Here is a 27,648-nt window from a genome sequence, read left to right as displayed (position 1 = left end):
TCGTTCGTTTAATCTGCTTTGCACGCGAGGAACGAGGGGGGGTGCGAGGACGAAACTCCGGGCGAGCGAAGACGGAAGACGGAAGTACAGGACAGAGGCGGGCGTGCGGAGGCTGATGGCAACGCGGGGCTGCATGCTAAGCGAATTGCAAAACGTGGTAAAGTGCAGTTTGCAGTTCCGCGTATCTCTGATGAAGTCTGTCAGCTGTACGGCAAAAAGGAGCCGAGTCAGGCCAAGGAGCTTACATCTCATTTACCGTGATTAATTAAATCTCTCGCGTGTTCCCGGTGTTTTCCGCGCTCGTTGCCCGTGGATCGTCGAACGGAGACGTTCCCATCGTGGGCCTCGTTGCAGTTTTTGGGCCGCGATTCCTTCAACTTCAGCGATTCATTAATTTCCCGATACAGTTTCTCCAATTTCGTGAATACATTCCAACTTAATTTCATTTGCGCGGATATGCTAACGGTATTCTTAAATGGAAGTGGGTTTCATTTGTAATTGTATAACGTAACGAGTGACGTTGGAAAGTAGGTACGAAGTAATGTTAAATATTAAGACGAGTAACTACTCCTGACGAAGTAATATCGAACGCTTCGAATATTTCGATGGAAAAAATTAATTATTCCTCAACTTGTCCCGTTAATGATCAGACTACTGTACACAGAAGTTAATTACGCGACTACACTTTGACCAACACAACCGTACCCGACTATATTTAGAGTCTTCGGCTCGAACTCAATTTAGTTCCTCGTTGACTTTAGCGGGCGGAGGTTTAAAATAATTAATCGACCCGTTCCATTATCGAGTGTTATCGGGGGCAGGAAAGCCGCGACGAAGCCAGAAGTTCGACAGCTCCGCGCAGATAAAATAACGTAACGACACCACTTAAAACTCGGCTGAAACTACGCCGGCGAAACTTCTTTTCACCCCAGAATCATCTCCGGCCCGGGCGTCCTTGCCTGCGTATAAAAATCGCATTAACGGCTTGATTAGCATCGATAGCCCGACGGAGTCCTACTTCGAGGCGTGCCAAAGCGTCCCCCGTGAGCCCACCAAGATGTCGAAAAGTTTCCAGCACCCTCTCTCTCTCTCTCTCTTTCTCTCTCTGAACTTGCGTTAACCGAGTACGCGAACCCTCTAATAACGAGTCGACGATTTTAACGGGACGCAGCCCGTTTAACCCAATTATTCTCGGCTTTGGTCGCAATTAACTTGTATAATAGCTAATTTCCGTGTTTTGACGCGGCGAGAACAGGATCAAACGTTACCGATCCCATCGAACGATTATAGAATAAACTGGAAATCCGTATCGCGTTACCGCGTTTAAATATTCATAGCCCCGGTTTAATTGCCCCGTTGCGAGCCGACGGTGGTTCGCGCGCGCTGGCTGTTCGCGTGCCTTCACACGCGAACGCGGTCCACGGGTTTTTCCGCGAGGCTACGAGGAAATTGCGGATCGATCGATCGCAGCCCTCGACGCGAGGGAACCCGTGTCCGCGAACTTCCGCGGGAACAACGACCCGGCGCTGGCCAGGATTCGCGAGTTCGCTCGGTGAACAGGTCGACGCGACGGAACGACGGGGCATCGGGTGTTCGGGAGTTTTAGGGTGGCCATTAGGAAGTGATGGCTCTCCAAGGGAGCCCCGACCGCAGTTCCCTTGCTGGCGTTATAAATCAACAAGTTGATGCCCGTTACTTGCTTCAACTGAGACCGCATCTGACCGAATGAAGCTCCCAACAGTTGGATAATAGTCTGCTCCCGAGGAGACTAATTTCGGGATATAAATATTAGCGAGGTTGTTTAGCCGTGCGACCTGAAATCGTTCGTTATATCGATCATTTTGCATCATTTCAAGCGTATCCTAGGGTATCAGCTGTGTTTGTTTAAATGGTGGAGTCTGTTTTTCAGAATTGTAAATGAGATTCCTTTTTGTTTGAGCTGGATCTGATGGCGATTGGAAGGCTTCTAATTGTCAACCTTAATTGCTTCTTCGCGCGTCACTGTTTCGTTAAGCAAATTGATCGGTTCGACGTTCTATGTCGCGTGGAATTTAACTGAACTCCAATCGATATACGAAGATATTTCTATCGTACGCTAGTATTAACAGGATCGCGTGGCGGCGTTATTAGCTGGAAAGTATCGCGAGATCGTTTCGCAGGCTCCGAGATGGGCGTTCGCGTGTACACTCGTCTATTCCATAAGAAAATCGGTATCATTCGGCGCGAATAATTTGCGTAATAATTATAATAATACTATAGCCGTGCTATTAGCGGTATCATGATTAATGGTGTATTACTGATTTCAGTTCATTATCATGGTATTACGTGTTCGAGATACGGCATTAAATATTTCGACGTTCGATTCCGCGTTCCATGCCGAATTCATGTTCAAATACGATGTTATGTAACGGAAACAGTTGCCTGCGCGATGCAGCGAAATTTAAAGCGGAAAGATTAAATGATACCGTGGATTAAAATGAGTTCGCACCCTAAGCTCGACAGAAAAATATAGGCTGTAATTAAAGTTTGCGGCTCGCAGCTTCTCCTCGTGGAAATTCGAATACGTTAATTTTAAAAGTTCATTTGTTTTACGACGCCGTCGTGTAGTTGAGGCTACTCTGCTATAAACGTTCAAGCATCGGGTAAGCGGTTTCAACGACGCTGGAAGCGCGCGCGATGAAAAGCAACGGGATAACGTTTTAATCGATTATAGATAAGGCTGTACGTTTGGTGGAACCGAGGGTGTCTTAACTTTCGGGTCACTGGCAACGTTCTTCTGGCCTTTATTGGCCACTACCTTCCCGGATAAGCTCGACGTTGCTCGGCAGTAATCGTTACTGGCTGACCTTTTTCGAAACTTCTTAAAAAAACCATCGTGACCTAACGACGCGACCAGACAAATGGTAGCGCCCTGTCATTGGCGTCTGGCTACTCCTATCTCATACCACTAATTTTATACGGCGCAGAAAGTGTAATCGAAGAGGCATATACATATTTTTCTTGAATACTAAATAGATTCTATTATATATTTTTTATCCAATGTTTTTTAACCCTTTTGCTGTACTATTACCACAGAGACGTATTACTAATGATATTCGTCTGGCTCAAAATTTTCTAATTACTGTTTCCAGTATGCGTATTACAAGGCAAGACCATGTTCGATGAGATTATAAAACGATACTCGGTGCTTCTGCGTTCTGCTAATTTGCAAACTCGATAATGGCAAACTTGAATCGAGTCGTGTAGCAGAGATGAAGATACGGCCTAATTAAATTAGTACTTAGAGTTAATTACAACTTGTTTTCAGTTCGCAGGCGGTAATATTAGTTAAGACATGTGGAACAAGATAACGATGCCTCTTCCTTAATATTTCCCGCTGAAAACTACCGAGATGTATAAAGTTTCATATAGTAATAAAACAAATCATAGTCCAGACACACACGATAAAAATTAATCACTTAAAATGAAGAATATACGATTCATTTTCCCTAATCAAATACTTTGTCTACCTAATATTTCATATTACATTAAATCAAAATATTTCTATATTCCTCGACTAATAAATTCACGAAATTTCTCTGTCAATTAATGTGCAAAAATATTGAGGAACGAACGAACGATCCTAAGAATTGAACGCATGAATTATTCCCGTCCACTCGAAGCAAGAAACTCGATATTGCTGAAATACGCGTGTCTGTTTCCTCAAAAATATCACCCTTGCCCGCCGCAAATGCGATTGAAAACGGGGCGAGCCGGCTGAGCGATAACAATCACGCGTCCCGGCGTGTCCGATGTAAAATTAACGTCAGCTTTTCCCGCATTATCGCGCGGAAAGTTTGGTCAGGAACAGGGTGAGCACGTCCGCTCCGGTAATCCGGCGCGAATCCCACCCCCGGCAGCCACGCGGACCGCCAGACTGAGCAAGTGCGCCGGAAATTCGCGATCGCGAATTTGCGATTGGCGCGCTAACGAGCGCTTGGAAATTCTAACATCGCGAAATTCTGCTGGAAGGCTAATCGAAGATCGGTCCACGGCTGTCCTCTTCCACTCCCTCGCAACGATTCCGTCTCGCGCTTTCTCGTACTCAGCGCGTCGCAAAATCGGATGGGCTGGTTTATTCGTTCGAACGCGCACAGCTCGCGCGTCTCTCGAAATTCAAATGCGAAGAGTGATCTTTAATCGATTTCCCAGTTCTTACGGAATTCTTTTTGACGGCGACCACGCGAAGTGTCGTGAAATCGGCTTGAAGCGATTACGTCGACGCGAGAGACTTTCCGTTTCAGTTTTGAAGCTTAACGCGGATTAATAGAATTCCAAGACACATTTCTAAGAAGTTGAACTCGTTTCTGCGTTCCATTCGTCTTCCGTGATACCGCAAAGAACTCTGGTCTATAAAACAGAGTGTACTACCGTAAATTATAGGACAGGTGGAAATCGAAACGGGAATAGCTGTTAAAATACAGTATTATGCAATCACAGAGCACTAAAATTGAAACGGTAACAGTTTCTCCGACTCCTTCGGGCCTCGCGTTTCTTTTAGATCGGCAATCTTGCCACGAGCGAACCAGTTCCGAGCAATGGACTCTGAAAGAGGCAATTAACAACCGTATATCTGCTGGAGAACTTTCCATCGATAACGATCAGTTCCCGTATAGGATTGCAGTTTACACCGCTCGTTACTGCGTCTGACTTGAAGAAAACACGGTTCGGGAACGATGTTATCGCGGCCGGCTCCGTGAGCACTGTTGCTGAAACTTTGGTCATCTTCGCTTTACCGGGAGAGGCGATTAGGTTTAGCGCAAGACGGGGGCGAAACGGTATGGAGGGCGGTCTACAAATTGGCCTCGCACCCGTATATCGCGGTCTTGATTTATTGGTATGCACTCCGATCGGTAATTGGGTAGCACGCACTAAACTGCTTAATCAATAATCTAGGACGATCATCAATCTATAATAATAACGACATTACGTGTAGAGACAATCTATGTGGCGTGAATGGCGTCTGCTGGCATCCGTTCGGCGCGCGCGCTACGTGACACCTGAAATACACTATTTGTCTTCTCGCGACGTCCAATTCTACTTATCGCAATCGAAATTCTAATGATTAGTATCGATGTAACGAGGGTGGTAACGATGATTGCAATAATAACGAGATAAAGAAAGTTTGGAGAAAAAAGGAGAATGATTTTTTTGAATTTCTGTAAAAAAAAAAGTCTGCAGAAACGAATTTGGTGTTCGTCATATCTCTCGCTCTTTTTAATAACCGTTCCGTGAAAGTATGGGAGTTTGCGAATGCGGAGAAACGGAAATTTGATAACAGATTACAATCTTTACGATCGTACTTTTATGCTTTGGATTTTTCGCTGGACGCATAAAACGTAGATTACGTCGCGGCCATTAAATTCGTAACAACCGGGCAGGTCGTACGACGGAGATTAACGATTTCGAAAGATGTATATTAAAGTAAATATTCCTGGACTTATACGTGTGCCGTTAAGCGATTCCTAGGAACTATATAATTATTACGAGGCTTGCTAGCGATATTCTATTCGTCTTAAAACAATCGTCGTTCATTTCCCTAGATTTTTGTTAACGCCAGACACCTCGTGTTCGTTCAGTTCCTTACATTCGCATTCCATGGAATATTCATTTTTACTACACACGTAAAATGTGTCTTACAGCTCTCCAAGTTTAAATAAGAACGAAAGAAGTTGCAACATGAAAATTTCCGCTCTGAAAGAGCACTACGTTACTGCAGCCACCGTTTGCGCCAACTGCTCGCAAGTGTTCTTTGGAAAAAATGATCGCAAAACGGATTACGAGCTCCGTCGCGCACCGAGTCTAATTGGAACCGATTATAAATTTTCTGCAATTTTAAATTTAACGACCGATTCCACTTAGCCTGTTGCTGGGCCGAACGACATCGAGGTCCATCGTTTGGTGACTCGTGAAATTCAGTGACGACTCTCAGTTAAGATTAGTGGGGGTGCTGCACAGTTTCATACAGAGATTTTCTTATCTTTTTCACAAACTCGGGGATGACTACTGACATTAAGTCAAAGGACTGTATATTGTACAAGAATAAAGAAAGATTTAAAGAAGACAAGACTCTTTATATTAAACGTTATCGATAATATCAAGCAGAAATAGGGGGTGTTGCAGTTCTACAGTGCCTATATGCTAGCCGCCACTACCCTCGACGATCGCGCGACGCTGGCATTAACAAAGACAAACAAGCTTTCGAGAAAGTCGGCCGCCTGGCAGATAGAAACGGCGGAGGCGCGTAAAAACGGCAGAAAGGGCGGAGACGCGGAGGACGAAACGGTTGAAACAGCGAAAGTTTAAGCCGTATCCATTTACAAGTTTCAAATCGTTCTGCCGGCAGAGGCTTTTGAAAGAAACCTTTTACCATTCTCAATAGACGGTAAAATTCTGAAACGCGCTTAGCGACAGCGTGGCTTTTAAACGTTAACATGGCCACTGGTACAATGACGGGGTCGCATTATGCTCGAGAGTCGAGTGGTGGAATGGACGGGGCGAGAAAGGAGGGAAGACAAGGGGAAGAGAGAGAGAGCGACGGCGAAAGGAAAAGACCGGTGGAAAGACGAAGACGCGCAGGGGAGGACGAGGAAGAATTGCTCTCTTCCGTCAACGCCTGCCACTTGGAGCCATCAAGCTCCATTTTTCCTCTCGTCAAGGGAATTTAACCCTAGACTAGAAAGTCGCTAATACTTGTCCAACCTCGTCGCCGTGATTCCAGGCGTCGTTTCACGGTGTATCGGTTCGCTGTGTTCCAAGCAATAATAGACAGCGTTCCGATCGGTTTCTCTTCGTGGCTAAAATTTATCTACATCACTGGAGAAAACGTTTTAGCGCGAGTAATTCCAAAAGAAAGCATTACCTACAAAATGTAAAACAAAAATGAATTTATTATATTCAACGAATGCACCATTAATAGATCGAATCAATTAAAGCAACGTCGAGTCGAGACACTCATTTCATCGAGCGTACCGAAAGCGAACCGAATTTCTCCTTAAAGCCATATCTTTGAGAGGCAACGTTATCTGAAGCATATTTTCATTCGATTCGCTGGCCTCGGCTGATAAAGCCGGCCATAATTCTACGGAGCGGAAAGGTAGCGAAAAATAGTCAGATAACCGGGCCCGACTCTACAGTAATTTCACACCGGCGGGACCGTTTATGGATCGTTTAAGAAACTCTCGAGAGGTAAGAGGATAAGAGGACGCTGGCAGGGGTAGGGGCGCAGGATATTTCGGGGTGTGTTTTTTATTGAAATGAGAGCATCTGGCGTCCAACGAGGGGTCGGACAGCTGAGCACGCACTTTTTCCTCCTGGCCGCGTTTCCCAACCCCCTGCGAGGGGGTGGGTGGCGGCCAGTTACCTCGACGACGCGAGAATGAGAGTTTCCGGAGACCCCGGTGGACCTTTGGATCCGACCGTGGAAATAAATCCCCTTATGAAAATTCGAGCACCGGGGCTAGTTTTTCTTTCGAAATTTATTAGACCGCTCGCGGATCGCTGACCGCGCTGACCTTACCTTCCTTTCTTTTCCTCTTTCACACCCCGTTCCCGGTGATCCCGTCCAATAATCGGGACCCTAAAAACGCGTAACCCTCGACCGACCACCGTTCCCAACGACGCACGCGGTGCCGCGGTATAATCGTGTTTTATCGATGATAAAAGTAAACGTTCCGCCGTGCCGATATGCTCGAACGAGGCTGTCCCGCGACGCGTAAAGTGAAACATTTTCAACCGCGTAAAGTAAAACGTTTCACGAGGTGAGACGTGTTACGGAATTTCTGTTAATCCCCGGACTTTATTCTGTTTCCTCGTCACGACACACGGATATCGTTGTATTTCACCGTTTTAACATATTCGAAGTTTATTTCGATGATCATCCCTTGGATCGGTCGATGCAGCTTCGACGTGCCGTAGTTCGTATGCAAATGGCTATAAATTATTCGCAATTCGGAAGCGGGCGCTTTAAACTAAAAAGACGAAAGACGTTTCCACGATCCTCGGCTAAAATGTTGGAAGTGGAATGGGTGGAAAACATTCTTACAGCCGATACAGGGTATAGTATATTCTATCTCGCTAATGAACACCATCATCGAGCCGGGTAACGCGGGCGGAATTTATGAAACAATGTAATTTCATTTCACGCGTGCGCCGTGGCACGGCCCTCCGAGCAGTATTTTATACGGTGTCGGTCCTATTATAAATTCATGCGATATTTCGCATACATCGTAGAGCCGGGTGCATACCGCGCCGACTTTATTCCCGCGGAAAAGTGAGTGAAGGACGTGGGCTCAGCGTGAACAGTCTGTCATAACTTTTTAATGCCACTTAAAGGAGGACGACTTTGTAATATCCTGCAGGATATTAGAGCACGCTTTAAGAGACGAATAATATCGGGACGGTGAATACCGCCGGCTTGGTCCCTCTGTCCGGACGCTGCGCGCACCGCCACGGTAGACTCCGACAGGAAGTAGTTAAATGTTACCAGTGTCAGGGCACCATAGCCTTTGTGCCATGGAGGCAGAGGGAGAGAGTGCACGGTCTCCATGGAGTTAGCTGACTGGCAGAGTACTATAAATTACATAAATGAAATAAGCCCCTTCCTCACTCAAACGGACGTCTTGCCAAGTTTATAACTTAATCACTCGTGCTTTTCATGCCGGCGGAGGAGCTTAATGGTCTAAGGACCGCTAGTGTAAGACGCTGGCGAAAGCGATTGCGGAGGGCTGGCTCGACGTGGGAAAGAAGAAACGAAGGGCAGTTGAGATCGGACGATTGTAGATTTTCCAAGTATTTCCAAGGACGTAATAATTATATAAAAGGTCAACCGATGGGAAAACGATGAGAATCAGAAGAAATGAAAACATTATCAGTCAATTTCACTGGAGGGTTTCATTGATTTTATTCCACCTCCCGTTTGATTAATGTCCTATTAATTTTACACTCTTCACGATATTGAATTCTGCAGTACGTGGTGGTACAACTGGAATATTAAATTTCATTGCCGTCGTTACTTCTCTCGGTGTAGGCCATTCGCGATATTAAATGTAACGCGTACTTTAGCCTGGATATAGCCCCGGTTAAGTTTATAAAGGCGAATAAAGTGAGCGAGCGTAAAATCAATAAATTATAAAGCGGTGGATTTTAGGACCACGCGTGGTTCGCGGGTTTGATGGAACAAGTTGCGCGTTTTATTGGCAGGTCCTATGAGCGCATAGTATCTTATGCCAATCATTAAACACCGCTGTTCGCGCGCGAAATGAAGTGCCAGACTAAGCTTCCTTGCGAATGTCACATTCATCAATTTGGGAAATTTATCCGCCCTCTATTCCCCGTGAAGCTAGTCTCCGTGGGAAATCAAATAATTTGTGGCCGCAGTTTCCAGTGCATTATCATTCCAACCAGTGGTGGAATAAAAATGATCCTGTATACTATTATCATTAATTCTATCATCTGGCCACTATATTATAAAAATCATATAGCGGTAGATAACTTTGAGAAAGAGCAGCATGAGTTGTTCAAACTTGCTTCACGCGTTTCTTATGGCCACAACTATGACACGGTAATAAAGACTTCAAATTTATGGCAGAGAAATTTCAATTTTTGTTACATATTAATCGACGTAAAAAGCCGGGAATTGAAACAAAAATCGATCGACGTTAATTATTCGAACTGCTCGAGGGGCAGGGAGGGCGGCTTGTCGGTGTCTCCGGCGTTCTGTGCGGGTGTGCACTCGAATGTAATTTAATTCAGCGCGCCCGTTCCATTTCCGGTGTAAAATTTAAGAGAGACAGAGGAGAAGGGAGGCGAGAGAAAGGGAAAACGCTCGAAGAATCGCGAGGCTGTCGGCTCGCATTCGGCTCCGGTATCCATCGGCTATGTTTAATTACGAGTCGCCTGGCGTACTCTCGCCGCTCCTCGCGGAGACTTGCTTCATCGCGGAAGCACTAACTCCTGGTTATCTTAAGCGACATCGCGGCACTGGATTCGTATAACTCGCGCGCACCGGCTGGATAACTTGAGCCTGAATTACTACGCCCCCCCTTTGCGTATAAGGGGGCGAAAGGAGAAAGGGGATGATGAGGAGGGGCAGGGGAGAGAAAAGTAAGCGACGCGGCGGGGCGAGATTAAAATCACCTGGAGACCAATGCAAAGTTTTTAATAACCCTTGATGCTTGATTAAGTTATGACTCTTCGCCGGCTCATCGTCCTCTCGCCCTTATTCTACTCCGTCTTCTTCACCGTCCTCGGTGTCCCTCCTTCGACTCCACCTTCTCTCCTCCGTACGTCCTCGAGCGAGAAATAAATTTCGAGCAGAAATGCTTAGACCGCGTTCGAGTGGAACGGGCTCGCTCTCCCTCGAACGAGAAGGGGTTGGGAATGGAAACGAAACTCGTCCGACTCCGTTGAGTTAATGGAAGATCGGCCGGGATAGTTATCTTCGCGGCGGTGAACGCGAGGAGGTTACGTTAACTCGGGGCGGTTTTTAAGCAGGGCGAATTACGGTGAATAAAAGGCATTCATCGGAATCGTGCGACGTATTTAAAGTGTCGGTTTAGATTCGCTCCCGATCCCTGGTAATCCCCTAGGCGCTGACTGAAGAGTATTTACCTCGTAGCGAAATGGTTGTCCTGGTAATAATTAGAATTGAAACGTTCGGGTTTCGCATTTTAATGGAGTCATATTTAGTATTCCCATTTTTAATGATTTTATTAATCAAGACTATGCGCCGTTTGAGTCGTGACATTTTTAGTAATCAGATATCCCCTTATATATCTTTTACAACCCGTTTCATTTTAATAACATGCCCAGAACCTCGATAACCAACCTTCGATTGAATTCTCCCATAATTACACAGTATCTGTTTGCACGAAACGGAGCACATTCCATTATTGATTATTAAACGACACCTGTTCTTTCTGTTCCAGGCTTTGGCTTCGTCACGTTTCAAAGCGAGGACGTGGTCGACAAAGTCTGCGAGATTCATTTCCACGAAATCAACAACAAAATGGTGAGTCGCTGGGTGGCCAACAAAGCCTGTTTGTCGAACGAAGAGAGCACACTCCCTCTCTCTATCTCTTTCTCTCTTTCCATCACTGCATTCCCTTCGTACCCACGACCACGTGGCCGCAGAGGTGGTATCAAACGGTATTTGCCTTCCGCTTTCCGTCTGCGGATACGGCGTCGAGCGGAATTAATTTTCCGTATAATTGAGAAGGGCTCCCGCGGTTATTTGCATTTGACACGCACGCATGTGACACATGCACACACGTGCGCGCTCGCGTTCACCTAGCAGAAGATGAAAAGCGGTTTCTGGAAAGCCCGTCATGCTAGAGAGATCGCACAAGTTCTACGGCAATAGACAATTCTGTTTGCCGTCTATCGCCAACAAAATTTCGTCGACGTCGATCAGGGATTTACCACGATGCCACTTCTCGGTACCAATAAATCCATCCAACATACACAATCTCCATCTCATCGCCAATTCGATAACACCTCCCACCGATATAAATCTTCCTAATTACCTACATCCACAAACTTAAGTAAGTCCAAAATCAAAATCAAAATACACTCTATACAATCAACCCCACAATACAACCTCCATACCTCTCCAGCCATTTAAATTTCCTGCAAAGTACAAACATCATCAGCCTCCATCTCAACCTTGATCTACAACCCAGCTCCCAGTGCTCCGCAACCACGCCTCCACCGACTTCCATCTAACGATCTCCACCCCCGAAAACCATCGAGCGCCCGCAGCAGCTACCCCTACGCGACCAAACTGACCAGGTTCCTCTTTCACGTTTCAAGGTCGAATGCAAGAAAGCACAGCCGAAGGAAGTGATGCTCCCGGCGAACCTGGCGAAGACGCGAGCGGCCAACAGAGGCGCATACGGTGAGTTGGTGATGGTCGCGACACCCACCCCCACCACCTATCGTTACGCGCCGTATCCCTTACCGACGGCGGCCGCCGCGGCCGCACACGCGGCTGCGGCGGCAACCGCCGGCACCCCGCACCACCACTTGCTCGCACCGATAGTCGCTACCGCCGCACCCAGCGCTGCCGCTACCTACCAGTACGCAGCGGGGGCGACCGCCCCTGCGGCCGCTGCCGCGGCCACAACCGCGGCCGTCTACGACGTGAAACGGGCCCTCGCCGCCGCGGCAGCAGCCGCTGCTGCCGCCTCCTACAGGCCCCATCCGGTCGCGGCGGCGGCGGCCTCGCGGGCCGCCACTCTCACCTACTCCATGAGCGACCTGTTGGGCGTCCAGGGCCTCGACATGGGCGCCGTCTACCATCCGATACCGACGATTGGGCTATGACCAACGATCCTCACGCCCCTTTCCAGACCGCAATAAGAAGACGGTTATCGTCGTTCGAGGGTCTGAAGGGGTGGAAGGTTCGGTTAGGGTGCACTGGCATTTCTGACGATCGGTGGTTGTTCTTTGGATTCTGGTTTTTCGTTTCGTTTCTTGGTTTTTTGAGATGGTTAAGTGGAATTGAGTTTGGGTAGGTTTTTAGGGGGTGTAAGTGGAATGGAGAACGTTTGATGTTGGTTGGAGGATATAATTTGGAGTATAATTTGGGTTGATATGGTAGTTAGTTTTCTCTGGATGTATTTGAAGGAATTGTTTGTTTATGTATTTATTTTGAATATCGATTTGCCTTGGATCTGTCTGAGGGATAGTCGAGGAGAATAGTTTAGGTCGGATATTTCTGATGTATTTACAAGGAATTAAAATCGTACAAATTTGGAGGTGTAGATGTATAGTTTCATAGGATGTTGAGCGGGCATTTGGTTCCTTTATATTACCTTGTAGGTGGTCGCGTTTAGGTTGGATGACGTGTTGGTATCTCGTATGTTTTATCGTTGTGTTCTTTGCAAGTTATATTTACAATTCCTATTTTATTACTTTCTTTATATTTACAAGGAACCATTTTTATACAGGATGCCTCAGTTGAGACGAAAGTAATTGAAGGAATTTGTAGAGGCTAGCCAATTAGCATAACTGTTAGAGTTGATCGTACAAGTATCTCTCGTTATTGATTTCTTCGATAGAACAATATCTTTGTAGTCGTCTTCAGAGCTCAAGTAAAGTTTCATCGCTCAAATCGGGGCATCCTGTGTTAAATGTGTAAATAGAAACGGTTTTTCTTCTTTAAACAAGACACCGCGTGCCCGTCGTGGCGCGTCGAACATTCCACGATTAGTACTAATCGCCTTCGTTTATCAGAAAGTACTAGCAGTTGACTTTAAAACTCGTCGTAGCAGCGAATCGAGGACATATCGAGAAGTGCAATAACGTAGCCTAGACGAAACCATTCCTTTTTTTATTCCCGTGATTCGAGTGCGGGAATAAGCGAATTCTCGCGAGACTGCTCGAGAGGCTCAGTTCAGTAAAACTGTGATCGTAGTGAGAGAAGAAAAAGAGACGAAGAAAAGTATAGAAGTAGTGGGCGGATGTTAGGTCTGTTCGACAGAACTCGGTTAGTTACCTATGTGGCCTCGTTTCCCTCGTAGCCAAAGAGTAGCACTTACGTAGATATAGCAACGAAACAAACTTGAATCGCAAAAAGACTGGTAGTGATTTAGACGTCGACTAGCACGAGAATTAGTAGGACAATAAAAGAAAGTGTTCAAATTTAGAGGAACGAGTTCGTTTCGGCGAGCAGCACTCGATAGTAGGCTCATACAATCGGACGTACCTCTTGCAGTAGACACTCCTCCCTTTGCTAAACGTTACATCGTTCCAAACGTAATTCATCGATCGATGTATCGCGCTTTAAATTAAGGGACCAGCCTAGAAACGAATCCCAAGAGATGACTCTTTAGAGACAATTATTTATTTTACAACGAATTTCGTATTTCAAATTTTGTACGCAATCGAATCGAAATATACAAAAACTGATCGCGCTCGTATTAATTTTCGCGGCCTGGTTCCAATACACGTTCGAATTTAAACAAGTGTAACATTTGAAACCAAACTAATCAGTATAAAAACAGTAGAGAAAAGACAATCAATCTTGAATGGCCAAAGTAACGCGCGTACACACTTCAATTAGAACACGGGCGATATTTCTGTTAGGGGAGGAGGGAATAGTCGCAAGTAAAAGGCAATCAGGTCACGATACCAAACAGACGTTTAGATAGTTTTCGACGGTCAAAGAATTGAAAATGATACAAATTCCTGCCTCGAACGTTTCGCGTTCGCGACAACACGTCAATTGATTCGTAGACGTTAGATAATTTCGTAGCAACTCGATCGAAGATTTAATATAGCGCTCGCTATGGTTATTCGCGTTGTTGAGCAACGGATTCGATCCGAACGGCGATCGCGAAGGAATCGGCGATGGCGTCGGCAGGTACGAGGAGGAGAATAGTCGTCGGGTCTTGCGACGCTTTTTATTCTCCACGGGGGTGAAGGCTGTTCGATGTCGAGAGCGAGGTCGCCCGTCGTCGTTGAAATCGTGGATCGTGCTAGAATTTCATCGAAACAGAAAACACGAAAGGAATAGGGAAAGAGTGAAAAAAAAAAGATGAAAATGAAAATGAGAAATATACAATAATCGAACGGGAGAAAAGGTGGATGGAGAGAGTACATTCCCAGGTAGCGGCACGCCGTGTATTATTCCCAGAAGGAGTTGAATTTCTGATTTGCGCGGGATGATATGTCGAGTGGCATAAATAAAGCCGTGGATCGTGAATGGTGAGGGGCGGATAGCGCGTCGAGAGCGCGCGGCAAATGGTCGGCGATAAGCATTTCTCATTCGTCGCGCCTTTCAGAGTATTTTTCGCAATGAATTTCATGAAATTTCATAATGTCGAGAAAATGAAGAGGTACATACGTGCACCGTCACGGTGTACACGTGTACGATAGAGAAAAGAAAGAAAAAAAAAAAAAACGAGGAAAGAAAAAAAGGACGCGTGGTAAAAGCTATCTATATGTATATAAATGCACGAGCGAATCTATATACATATACATGGAATACTCGTTCGCATATTACGTATATAATTATATGAATATACGGTACGTACCTTTAAAAAAAAAGAAAACGTTAAGATAAACAAAGAAAAGGATAATAAAATGATAAAAAAATGATATGTGCAAAAAGTATTAATCCATTCTAGATAACAGCAGATTATATACATATATTATATATTGTTTTGTATCTACGTATTTGGTAAAACGCCATATAGTATTTGATATTGATATCGATATATTTTGTGAGAGCCGCATTACAACCTTCTAGTTTTTGTAATAGACCTACAGATTATACATATCGGAGCATATCTATATATATATCTCTCTCTATTTATACATACATATATATATATTTAGGTAATTAGGTAAACATTTGTGTTGTTAAAAACCTTAGTTACTTAATGAGACTTTTTTAGGTGAAACTAGGTTTGAATTAGCTAGAGCGAATATAATTTTTGACGAATTATTATACTATGTATACGTTCCTACCATTGAGACTACTAGTTAACTATAGCTTTTTTGGGAAGTCACTATGATACCGTTAGTTTAGAAATATACTCTAGGTGTTTCTTCGTGGAAGACACCCTAGTCCACTCTTTCGCATCGTTCCTCGTTTTTAAAATACCCGCAACGTATCTACGATAAAATAACGAATATATATAAATACATATAAACTTAATACATATATATATATATAAATATATATATAATACAAGAGGAAAGAAAATAAGCGGGAGACAAGAGAAGAAGAAGAAGAAAGAGAAACCGTAGCGTTTTCCACGAAGAATGCATATTACCAGCGGCTTCAAAGAGACCTATTACAATGTACCTATTACTTAACAAGCTACGTTACATAGTACGTTTATATTACGTTACACGTAATATTATACCTCTCTATAGGATATATACTTAAAATATATATCGTGCGTATACCCGTCTACACCTATACCTTACGAACCGGAACCCACCCCTAACCGTACCACCCTCTCCCACGCCCACGTGAACCTACTATTACTCGTTACATAGTATTTAACTCTTCTAAGCTATATAGCATCATTTACCTTAATAATAATACGTGAGACGTGTGTCCTAGAAAGTACGTACTTTGCCCGAGAGGCTCAACAGTGTCAGTTTCGTAAGTAGACCAGATCTTAACATGCGGTTTTATCTTTCTGTTCATACCTTTGTAATGTGCTTTGTTGGGCCGGTTTTTGATTTGTTACGTACACGGGGGAACGTAGCGTTGCGCCTTTATCTAGACAGAGAACCCGATTTAGTACATACACTATCTTATATGCGTCTCCCTTTTAACCCCCGTAATGATCGATGGGCGCGCACTACGCAACTACGAACGAAATAGACGAAAGAAGAAAAAGATGAAGCAAAGCAAAAAAGAAAGCAAAAAAAAAAGAAAAAAATAGAAAAAAAAACAAATAATGGGAAGAGAAAACAAGGAACACGACGAAAAAGAAAGAAACGTAAGAAAATATCGAGGAAAAAGGAAAAAAGGGGAACAGATGTTTGCGTTCCTCGACAAGTGTTTCTCGCAACATTCTGTTCATGTCTCTCTCTCTCTCTCTCTCTCTCTCTCTTTCTTTCTCCGTCTCGCTTTCTCTCTTGGGGAACATATCCAGCAGCGAGAAAGGATCAAAGAAATATCCGTAAAATTCCGAAAGAGTAGCTCAATGGGATTCCATGTTGCCGGAGCTATCGATGTGACGTAAATGTTAATCGGGCGGCAACTCGATCGTAAACTCGAGCGGAATGAGCTTTTATACGCTCCTCGAAACTGTAAGAGACTATTAATGTTAATGTCGTACGTAAACGTCTGCTCTACGTGAAATCGATTTGTTGCATCTGAGAAAGTACACGTATATTATATTGTATTACTATTATTACTACACCATTACTATTATTAGCATTGTTATTATATTATACATATAATGCACGAAGTCGCTACAACTGTCAAGTATCATGAAAAAGTACGGTACGCGTTTCAGTGTGCATATTAAAATGCTTATATAAATAAATGAATATATATATATATAAATAAATATTATATATATATAGATAATATATACGTCTAATAGTCGAATCTATATTTACGTATCGTACGTCAATCGATGCATCTATATCGATACGACGGTAAAGTCAATGGTGTTTAAATAAACACGAGAACATTGTTCGGGACAATTGCGAGGCTTTATTCATTTTGTCGATCGAGCGGATTTTCGAACGAAAGAGAGCGACATTTGATTGAAAAGAACGCAGAAAGAGAAAACCAGAGAAAGCTGGAAAGAGCATTAAAGAAAGCAAACAGACAGAACGAAAGAAACGAAAAAACGATGTCGCACTGAAATGATATGTCTAGAGTTGTGTTGCGTGCTTGACGTAATCAAAACCAGCCCGGTAGAGAGACTTTAGGTACGAAAAACCACTAATACTATTAATATGTATCAGTGTATCTTTTAATGGCTAGAATAAATGCTCTTATACTTTTCCATCTGCGTATATTGTGAGAGCAGCGTCAATATGGACACTAGAATAGTGAAACAGTAGTGTAGTATTGTGGTCGGTGTTTTTTTTCAATATTGTATCGTCGATCTAAGTGTGGTAGTGGCGTCGATAATGTGTCACGCGTTTTTAACGAACGTACCGCCGTTGATCGTCCGATTTTCATCAGGAATCGAGAATTTCCCAACGCGGCGGGATTCGAGGCAATCTCGCGAACGTCTCGATCATCCACGAGATCGCACGACACATTAACGACCCTTAGTCAATATCTAATAAGCTACATAGTCAGCCTAGCAAATATTACTTAACGGTAAATGATTAACCAATACCTTGAAGGCTACAATAACCATAGATCATAGGAGGGTTTATTTTGTCGTAGATTGGAAACACCTCGGCCGCGCGTAGTTACTAGTACCTTATCACAGAATTTAGTCGATGCGCTATATAGTCGATGCGATATACATACTATAAATAGTCAGAATCTTAGTTGTGTGGTCTTTTTAAATTAGTATCAAATTATGAAATTTCATGGATGCCTTTCTTTCTCTGTATCTATACTTCTATATACTCCACACTCTGTGTCTTTGTCTCTCTGTCTCTGACTTTCTGCCTTTCTATCTATAATTCTCAGTTTTTCCTTTTCTATCTCTCTTTCTCTCTCTCTCTCTCTCTCTCTCATACTTTCTCTGTCTAACCTAGAACGCTTTTAATCCGGTTTCTTGTTTCGTCTCTTTGTTATTTTTTATATCTACATTTATTTTATTTCATTTTATACTATTTTTTTTTTCTAATTTTGTTTACACCATTCTCTCATTGTTTGAAACCTAGTCATCCGTTACACTCGAACAGTCTATACCGACGAATTTCTGCAACGCTTCGCTTTCTACTTAACTTGTCTCCATGTACATATCTTAATTGTCTAACGCATACCTTCGCCTGCACGAAGAAAAATATTGCACACGGTCACCGGTCCCGGTTAGGGCCGCGCGTGAATCGATCATTCGCTCCACTCGCACCAGTCCTGGACGCGTATTTATTTTTCATCATCCTCCCTCAGATGTTTCCATCTGATAACAGCCTTGTTCTCCGGATCGCATCGATCGTCCCAGTACTTTTCTTCGTGCTTGGTTGCAGAAATTTCTGTACTCAGACTTACGATACCATTTTGCACTAACCAATCGAGGCAATCGAAGGAAGAAAAAAAAAAAAAAAAAAAAAAGAATAGATTAAACGTGAAGGGAAAAGAATGATAAAACGAAAAGAAAAAGCAATTATTCACCCGTTCTGATCAATCTCGGCCCGGTATTAATGTGATCTGTTTTTCCTTATAGATTTTATGTGGTCCCTGGGAGCATTACCTGATGGTGAGTATGAAATATGCACGAGCGTTGTACAAGAAAACGACTCCGATGTCCAGTGACATGCCCACCGTTCCGTAACAACCGTTCAATCACGTTTGACGTAATACCGTCGTTGTAATATTCACGTGGCGATCAATCATAAAAGGGAATCGAAATTCCGTATTTGCTACTTGCCCGCGTACTCGCGCGAGCCGGGGCCACCCCCAAGCCCCATCCATGATTCACAGAGAGACACACGGCCGGATCGCGCGAGCCGTGTAAACTTTCGCCTTTGTGAAAATACGCCGGTTCATTAATGTAATTACTCGGTTGAAACGCGTAACTCGTCACGCGTCACTCGATATTACACGGGAGAGATACGCCGGGTGCGCGCGCGGACGCTACAATATTATTAATTGCGTCCGTATTAAAATTGCTACGTTAAAGGCAAACTCGCGAGGATCTTTGTCCGCGGTAAATCGCTCGGCCGGTCGTTTCATCGCGTTTCCGTTTCAAAATGTTCCCTCGTAGTTGCGACACGGGTACGTACTTGGGAAATGTTTTATGCAGTGTATATATTCTCTCGCAAGGGAGGCATGTAGATGGTAGCTCGTAGAGAACGTATTTCGTAGATAGATATTACTGATTGAGTTACACTTTTCGACGTTTCCCTGTTTTTTTTTCTCTTCTTTACAACATCTACAGTAATCATTCGAGACAGTCTTTTAATGTTAACTAAACTGAGTAACTTTGTACAGTATTTGAAGTGCATCGGTAACATGGTTGTTACGTCAGAGATCGTTTTCACCTGTGTTCTAGAGTTAAATATTCGAGATATCGTAGAGGATGTAATAAATCTCTGTTTAGATTCCATTTAATTAATTGCATAAGTACGAGTACATTCATATTACCATACTATAATGAGACGCTTTCAACACTCTGTATTACCTAGAAAGATAACGGATAACGTTACTACACGAGTAATATTAGACACCATATCGATCAGTCTCTAACATATAGAAGTCCATGACGAACACTGATCTATCAACTTTCGACACCCCCCCATTTACACACGTATGGTTACGATTCACGTGAACGAAACACTCTAAACCCGTTGCAACCGCTCGCCTCTGAAAACTTGCCCTACCTCGCAGGTGACCCCGTGCGTTCGAAAAAGGCTGACCAACTCTTTTGCTCTGTTCACAGGTTTCCCAGCGGCGTACGCGGCATACGCGGCAAGCCGCGGCTATTCTGGGTACCCTAGTTTCGGACTGCCCTACCCGACAGGTAACCACCTTAGCCTTAACCACCTTAACCACCATAATGCGGCCCACATCGCGCCCTTGAACCTGAACTTGAACCTGATACAGGCACAGCCTGCGCCCCACCATAACCCGCCCACTCCGACACCCCTCTTCTACCATCCCAATTTGGACCTCTACAACGCCATGCCTCTGTGAACTAACTAAATTACATACGTATCTGAAGTAACCAAAAACAAACAAACAAGCAGAAAAAAAATGAAAAGAAAAACGAAAAAAAAAAAGAAGAACTCGACTTCGAGCTATGCGCACACATCTCTAACCCGCCACCCATTGCTATATACATCATTTTACTAACTGTGCTCTCGCTGTCGTTACTCGTCGTTGCTGCCCGCCGCAGCGTCACGCCGTCGATCGAACACGAGCGGGTACTCGCGCGTGGGTAGTGGGTAACCAGAACGTGTTCCGCTCGAAGGGTGGAGAACAGATTTGTAAGTACGGACCTCGTGCGCACAACAGCCTCGAAGGGCGGAGTCGTTGTTTCGAGAACACGTTTCCCAGAGCAATGGCTCCCTGAATTCAAGGCTAGACAATTGACAAATTCACACAGCGTTGGGTGGTACGTTTCGTGCTCCCTCGAAGCGGCCCTCGAGGTGGTCGCGAAGCTCAGAGATCTCTGACAGGCGAAACGACGACCGCGAGATCGATCTTCCTCGTCGAGGATAAAAATGGGTGCGAAAATCGATGCGCAGGATGATTATCGGGTTATTTATGGTATTATAGAAACTGCTGGAAATCCGTTTCCGCGGGGGAGCTTATCTTTGGACGGACACTCGGGGGAGTAAAGCGATCAAACGACACGCGTCGCGGACAGACGTTCAGTCGTGAACGGTGCGGTTGTGCGCTCCACGTCCTCCGCGAAGGACGCTGTACATTATTGAGCAACGTACGCTCGGGCTACGGCGATCAGCGACTTCCGGGACAGGTCTCGATCGCCGCAGCGTCGACAGCCGGTCTCTCACTCGACGCGAATGCACTGGTGAAACGTTGTACAAAATCGCTAGGAATTATCGTATCGCGTATAATCTCGTCGAGGTTTAAGATTTAAGATAGCGATAAGCTGGTGGCCAGACTCTCTTGGCCAACTTTCTACCCCGTTCCGTGTTTACTCGACGGTACGTTTCAACGAACGAACGATCGACCGTGTACAGCGTTGTGCACCTCGTGTTCGTCGAATTCGCGCAGGAATTCTCGTCGAATGGCCCCCTTTGAATTATTCTACGGTCCGCGACATTCGAGACCAGTCGACGATGCCGTTTCGATGGTTTACGGCCACCGTAATCGGGATCGAGTGTTTGGCGTGTAATAAATTTGTTACCGCTGGTTCGCAAAGTCTTGCGTTTGATATATTCCGTGTAAAAGGACCGTGCGTTAGACGTTACGTTTTTGTACTGTGTTTATTCGTCAGAGGGAACGTTTCGAGTCCACTTTGGCCGGTTTTTAACTCTTTGAGTGCGGGATACTTTCAACTTAAAAGCTTTCTGCAGGTGACACTTATCTGCGATGACCATCATTGGCAAAGCGCAAAATTGTGAAAAGCATCCATTAACCCCATGACATATCACTTAATCGCACCGTTCAGTTTGTATCGAATTTTTATACGTAACACGGATAACAGTTTTTCTTTTCAGTTTCAAAGGTTCCCTTACATTTCGAATATCGTCACGTATATGAAACTCGCCGTCGCGTGTATCAGATAAAGAACCGGACACGCCAGAGAGACAAGCAATTAATTATAACACGCTGCAACGGGCAAGTTATTCTCGAAGCAATTTGCATCGCGAGCTTCGAACGCGATCGCAATTCGCGTGGCTCAGCCGAATAAATATTCGCGCAAACTTCCGCGACGTAAATATGCTGATAGAAAAATTGAATCCGTCGAACTAGGACAAGATAATAAGGGGTTGATGTATGAGTAGAAGTTACGCCGTTAAACCGAGCCGGCGTTTCTTACCGTCCGCGCTCGATACCAGCTCGCATGCCTTCGACTGTCAATAACAAACAACCCCCGCTGCCACGGAGAATTTTCTTTCAAAGCGCCAAGGCTTTGCGATCCGCGAACCGCTTTAAAATTGCTTCCGCTAATCGATTAATCAATTTCAATTACCCACCCTCTCTATCTATCTATCTCTACCCGCGGTGATCGTTAAAAAGTAAATCGAACCCGATCGATCGGATCACTCGAACGGAACCGACCCGCGCGATCAGCCAACGAACAAAATGAAAATTTCAGGGAATTAGTTAAAGGTACGACCGCGACGCGAACACCACCCCCGTCGTTGAATAAATTCGCGATCGTTATTAACCAGCCGCTGTAACGCGGTGCACGGATCTACTTATTTACGATTCGCCGCGATACACCACTGGGGAAAACCACCTTCGTGGAAGTTGGTGGCCGTTGGTGCACGGACGTCGCGCGCGGGACTACGACGGCCGGATTTCAATTCCAACCGAATACCATTCGAGCCGACAGCCCACCGGATCGATCGTAATTTAAGATTAATCGCGTGGTCGCGGGACGGGGTAAAATGTCATTGTTAAATATCAGGCTGGAGGGGGGACGGGACCCGGGGAGTTTGGTATCGATTGCGAACGATACGCGAGGGGAACCTCATCGCGGTTGACCCTGCACGCGTAGATACACACGCCGCACACAGGCGCTGGCTAGAGCAATTAATAGGGGAAAATGAACGCGTCCGTATCTCGGGTATCGGTTGTGATCTAAATCGAAACCGGTTGATTGGAGGTAGTTGCGGGCAAAGTTTTCGGGGTCAAGCGCCCTTCATGTCGAAATTCGGACTCGAAATGAAAATCAGCGGCTGCGCGGCGAACGAAGACGCCTATTATGGAGTTTCGACCGTGTCGCTGTATAGCCAGACGGCCCCATCAGACGGGATTTCGTACGCTTATTATCCGCTTCGATCGGCTCGCGGGACACGGAGACCATTCTCGAGCTTTTCGAACGATCATCAACGATTCCATCGATTTATTACTTTATCACCCGTGCCTTTTATTATTTCCATTCTATATATATTATTTCCATCTGTTTTCGTTTGATTTTTGTTTCTTTTTTGATATATATACTTTGTAAGTGGCGTTGCGTCGAAGTTTGGGGGAAGATGTATGGGGAACAGGTCCGCGCGAAGTCGTGGAAACAGAGAGGTACAATACACTAATCACGTCCTCCGTGGTGGGCTTCCGTAGACGTAACACTAGTCTCAGAGAAGCTTCTTTCGATCCCCGTAACTACTTCACCCTTGCCCTCTGTCTGCCGCTCGGCCGTTGCTCTCACTACACGTCTTACTAGCCCATTTGTTCCTTTCTCTATCGTCCATTTCTGACCATTTGTCTGTCTCGCTCGTCTTTTCTCCGCGCGCTCTTTCACCGTCTCTCTTTCTTTCTCTTTCACACACACACACACACACTCTATCGCCCTAACTTTCTCTCTTTCTCTGGCTGATCTCTCTTCTTCACTTCACGACCCGCGAGCGCACCTCGACAAGGAAATTTCGAGGGGAAAAGTTCGAACTTCTTCGACCCACCGCTTGCGCTCGCACCCCTTCCATTCACCCCTTTCGACTCGCGACAGTCATTCACGTTGCGTTTAAGCGTGACACGAAGATAGCGAGACCGAGTAACGTATAACGCCAATAGAGGCGGACAAACTGCGACAGGTGTCCCATGCCGCACGTCGGACCAGACGTAAATTAGCGACCAATAAAGAGACGTAGACACCGTTCTGTGGGCGAAAAGGGCTAAAAGCATCGTACGTGCATCGACGACAACAACGCACGCGATGTATATAGAAACACATGTATACATAGACCACGAACGATCCTCGAGTTCCGCGTTTTCTCGCCGATCCAACCGAGAACGCGTAATCTCTGCGCGCCGCCTATACATACTCGAACGAGAAGAACAATTCACGTGAACGGGCAGAATGGGAACTCATAAATAATGCATAATGTTTTTCGGACGTTGGCTTATCCCTCAAAACGAACATCCTACCCTGGTCCACCCTCTAGTCGTTCCCCTCGGCCCTTTTTCCGAAAAGAAATCGTTCCCCGGAATATTTTTGCCATCCTCCAAAGACCTCGCATCTATGCTACCCGAAAATCGTACCCAATTTCCTCTCGCAGCCCGCTATTTAACGTACTCGAATAGAAACTCGTCCAGAAATTAGGACGATCGCGCATTCCTCCAAACACGACCCTATCCTCGACTAATTCCGTCTTCCTCTGCTCCTCCCCTCCCCTATACTTTCTCTCTCGTACTTTTGCGTATGGTTCACGAGGCATGGCGGTAGACGGAAAAACGTGGATAACAGCCACCGATGATTGATCACACTACGAACGAAAACCTTCCCGCCTTAAAGCCGTCCGTATATATACATATGTATGTGTGTATATATACATACACGTTCCCAATGTCCGAAAAACATTCGTCGACAGAGCCACCCTCTCTCTCACTTGGACGTAGTTCGAGGCGAACAGGGTAGAGGGTTGGCGCGCGCGAGAACGAATTCCCTCCTGCAGGAGAGGATATTTTCCGGGTTCGATCTCGTCGAACCCGCGCCGCGTCGGGATTTGCATTCACGGGAGGAATTCTCGTTCGACCGTGGGCGGCAGTTAGACTCGCGTTAGAAGCCCGCTGCTGCGCGAAGGGGTGGGTTACGTGCAGGCACCGCCGTCTCGCTCTCTCACCCTCCGCGCGGGTGGAGTGATGTTAGTGATTTCGCGTGAAATCGCTCGCGACGGAGCGATCGTTTGTTCGCCCAGCCGATCCATCAAGGGAGATTAAAAGATTTCCTCGTGCCAGGGCTAGTTCTTTGTCCCGCGGAGAAACTCAGATGCTGAACGATGCGCTAGTCCGCCGCGATCATATTTCGCGAGTACTCTCGCTCCGCTTGATTAGTGTTCCGGCTTAACCCGTTCAATCGAATCGCGTCCATTGAAATTCTTCTACGCGATCTGTTATTAATTACGGGGCATCCGGTTCTCGTGTCGCTGCGAAACAATAACATCCGCGCGCCTAATCGGTCGGAGTGTAGAGTCGCGTCGACGCTTAAACAACCGAACCGGTGACTGACGTTACGCCCGCAGACGCTCGAAACTTGGTCTAATTCAGTGACGTGGGAATAATATTGCCGCGGGTAGTTATCAGAAACTATTACGTTTCTCCGTGGACTCGATGCACACGGTGGGAAGTTGAGGCGCGATCGCGATCGAGTTCAACAGAGCAAATAACCAACCGAGCCGGGCGCATGGGGCACCATGCTCGCAGTTTCTCCGTAACGACGTGCCAGTCGCGTCTAGCGCTAGTTTTGTCACCCTGCGGTGTGCTGCGCGCCAGCTGTCGGGTATACCTAACTTCCCTGACAACTTCCGTATTGACCCTGAGGAACCGTGCGAATGTTATGACGTTACGATCGTTTCTAACTGGAACCGAGGAATGAGAAAGGGAGAAAGGCTGCGGGGGAGATTGTGTCGTCGCGGGCTGCGAGAGAAAGGAAAGGAACGCGAAAGAAAGAGTCGCCTGAGAGAAAGGAAGAAACGAATTAAAAAAAAATACGTGTGACCGCCCAGTGAGACCATGGGACTCAGAGGGGGTTGGTGGTACTTTCAGGTGCTTTGGGACTACCGCCCCTATCAGCCGGAGACACGTCGCTACACAGCTTCTCCGCAGAGTACAGAATCATTCCCGAACAATGAGCCCCAGAAACGAAAGTCGAAACGGGAGATCGGACCGATGCGAGTAAAATCGTGGAACGCCTGCGAGTGTGTGTGGCTGTGTGTGTGTGTGTGTGTGGTACAAAGATCGACAGGAGTGGCGTGTAATCGTAATCGTGATAATTTCTTAATGAACAAATGCCTGAAATGGGAAGGAGACAATAAAAAAGGGGTGCGCGTATGTTGTTGAATTCATGAGGGTTGCAATGGACGTAGCTTGTTCTTTTTTTCTATTAATGAGAATACAAGATCGTTCACCTAAATTTACGGGTTTAAATTATTCGTGAAGTATTTGCTGTATGGAATAAAAAATTGTTTGATTCTGAGCAGGATACATATGACAATACTTTGTTTTTTTTATATTTAGAGAGTTTTAAATAATTGTGTTGTCTTATTTTTTATGGAAATTGGAAGATAATTTAAATCTGATTAAACAAATATTAAGGCATAATGCATCTAGGATAAGTAATTATTGAGATGTCTACAGTGATATTGCATAGAAATACTACTGGGCTGATCAATGCTTGATTTGTACTACTGGCGATACTGATACAGATATCTACGGACCTAGTAAACGATATTTAAACACTTTTCGCTAGCGTTTCTGTATAGATCTTTATAATACATTGTTAGAGATTAACTTTCTATTAATAATAAGCCATAAAAATAGTTACCGTTACAATAAACTTTCATTGCAAATATCATTCTGAATAACTACTTCTGAATAACTTCTTATTTTATCCTGCCTTATCAATTATGCGCATAACTTTAAATGCTATTTCGATTCTGATGAAGAAGAAGAGAAACGAATAATTGTTTCAATACGTGTCTCCTTTGGTTTTCCTTTTGGTGGCAATTTTTGTCTGCAGAAAATAATTCACAAGTAACTTGAACGCGTCGAACAAGGTGAACCACTCTGTGAAAACTACGTCGGTCTGTTTTGTGATTCGTGAACAACGAAATAGATTAGATCGCGTGAAATATAGGTCGTGTGAGAGAGTGACAGGGAAAGGGTTGCGAGAAACGAGCAACTGGAATACGTACTTCTCCGTTCGTGACGAAACAAGATCCGGTTCCCCTTTGACGTCAACCGCTTCTTCTTACCGTGCCCTTCCATCCCCGACTAATAACGTGACACAGAGCCACCTCGTGCCTCTCGCAGGGTCGACGCTGCTCCACTAGACAGACGTAACGATGACTTTCCTGACCATAATCGCGGTAACGAGTTTCCTTCTCTCTTTTCTCTCGAGCACCTTTGCGTTTCTGAGGCGGAAGAAGCCTCGAACGTGCACCCCGCCTCGTCGTCTTGTGGCTTCGATGAATTTCCACGAAATCTCACGGAACGCTGACACAAGCTTAGACGTCTTTTTCTCCGCGCTTTCTCCCTTTCATTTCAGCTCCTTTCCTCTCTCTCTCTCTCTCTCTTTCGCGCGGCATCTCCGTCGCTCGTTCTGAACGCTGAACTTCATTCATCTTTCATCCCTTCCTTTCGCGCGAATACTGACGACGTCGAACAGCTTCCTTGGTGTTTCTGCGACGCGGAAAGTGTCTGAATGTGGGTGTAGTCTCGAAGGTACACGTCGCGTACACGCGTACACGCGACGTCCTCGCGTCGACGGCTAAATTGTACACCGATTGCGAACTTTTGTTATCTTATTTATTGTTTGGATTATTATGCACTACGTTGATACAATACAGTTGTTGTTCTTTCAGATATTC

General features: G+C 45.2%; 1 protein-coding gene across 5 annotated transcripts in view; it reads left to right on the top strand.

Annotated features, from left to right (window-relative positions):
* Rbp6 (RNA-binding protein 6) overlaps positions 1 to 27,648 on the top strand; it is a 720,663-nt gene that overhangs the window by 659,809 nt on the left and 33,206 nt on the right. For all 5 annotated transcript variants that reach the window (XM_076903951.1, XM_076903952.1, XM_076903949.1 and 2 more), the window contains 4 exons: positions 10,968 to 11,050; positions 11,851 to 11,935; positions 18,870 to 18,902; positions 20,085 to 20,165. In XM_076903951.1, coding sequence (XP_076760066.1) covers positions 10,968 to 11,050; positions 11,851 to 11,935; positions 18,870 to 18,902; positions 20,085 to 20,165 — 282 coding nt within the window. The remainder of the gene's footprint in view (positions 1 to 10,967; positions 11,051 to 11,850; positions 11,936 to 18,869; positions 18,903 to 20,084; positions 20,166 to 27,648) is intronic.

Source organism: Xylocopa sonorina, chromosome 11 (assembly GCF_050948175.1).
Source record: "Xylocopa sonorina isolate GNS202 chromosome 11, iyXylSono1_principal, whole genome shotgun sequence".
Classification (NCBI taxonomy): Eukaryota; Metazoa; Arthropoda; class Insecta; order Hymenoptera; family Apidae; genus Xylocopa; species Xylocopa sonorina.
Note: the sequence above shows the minus strand (reverse complement) of the source record. Positions and strands in the feature narration are given on the sequence as shown.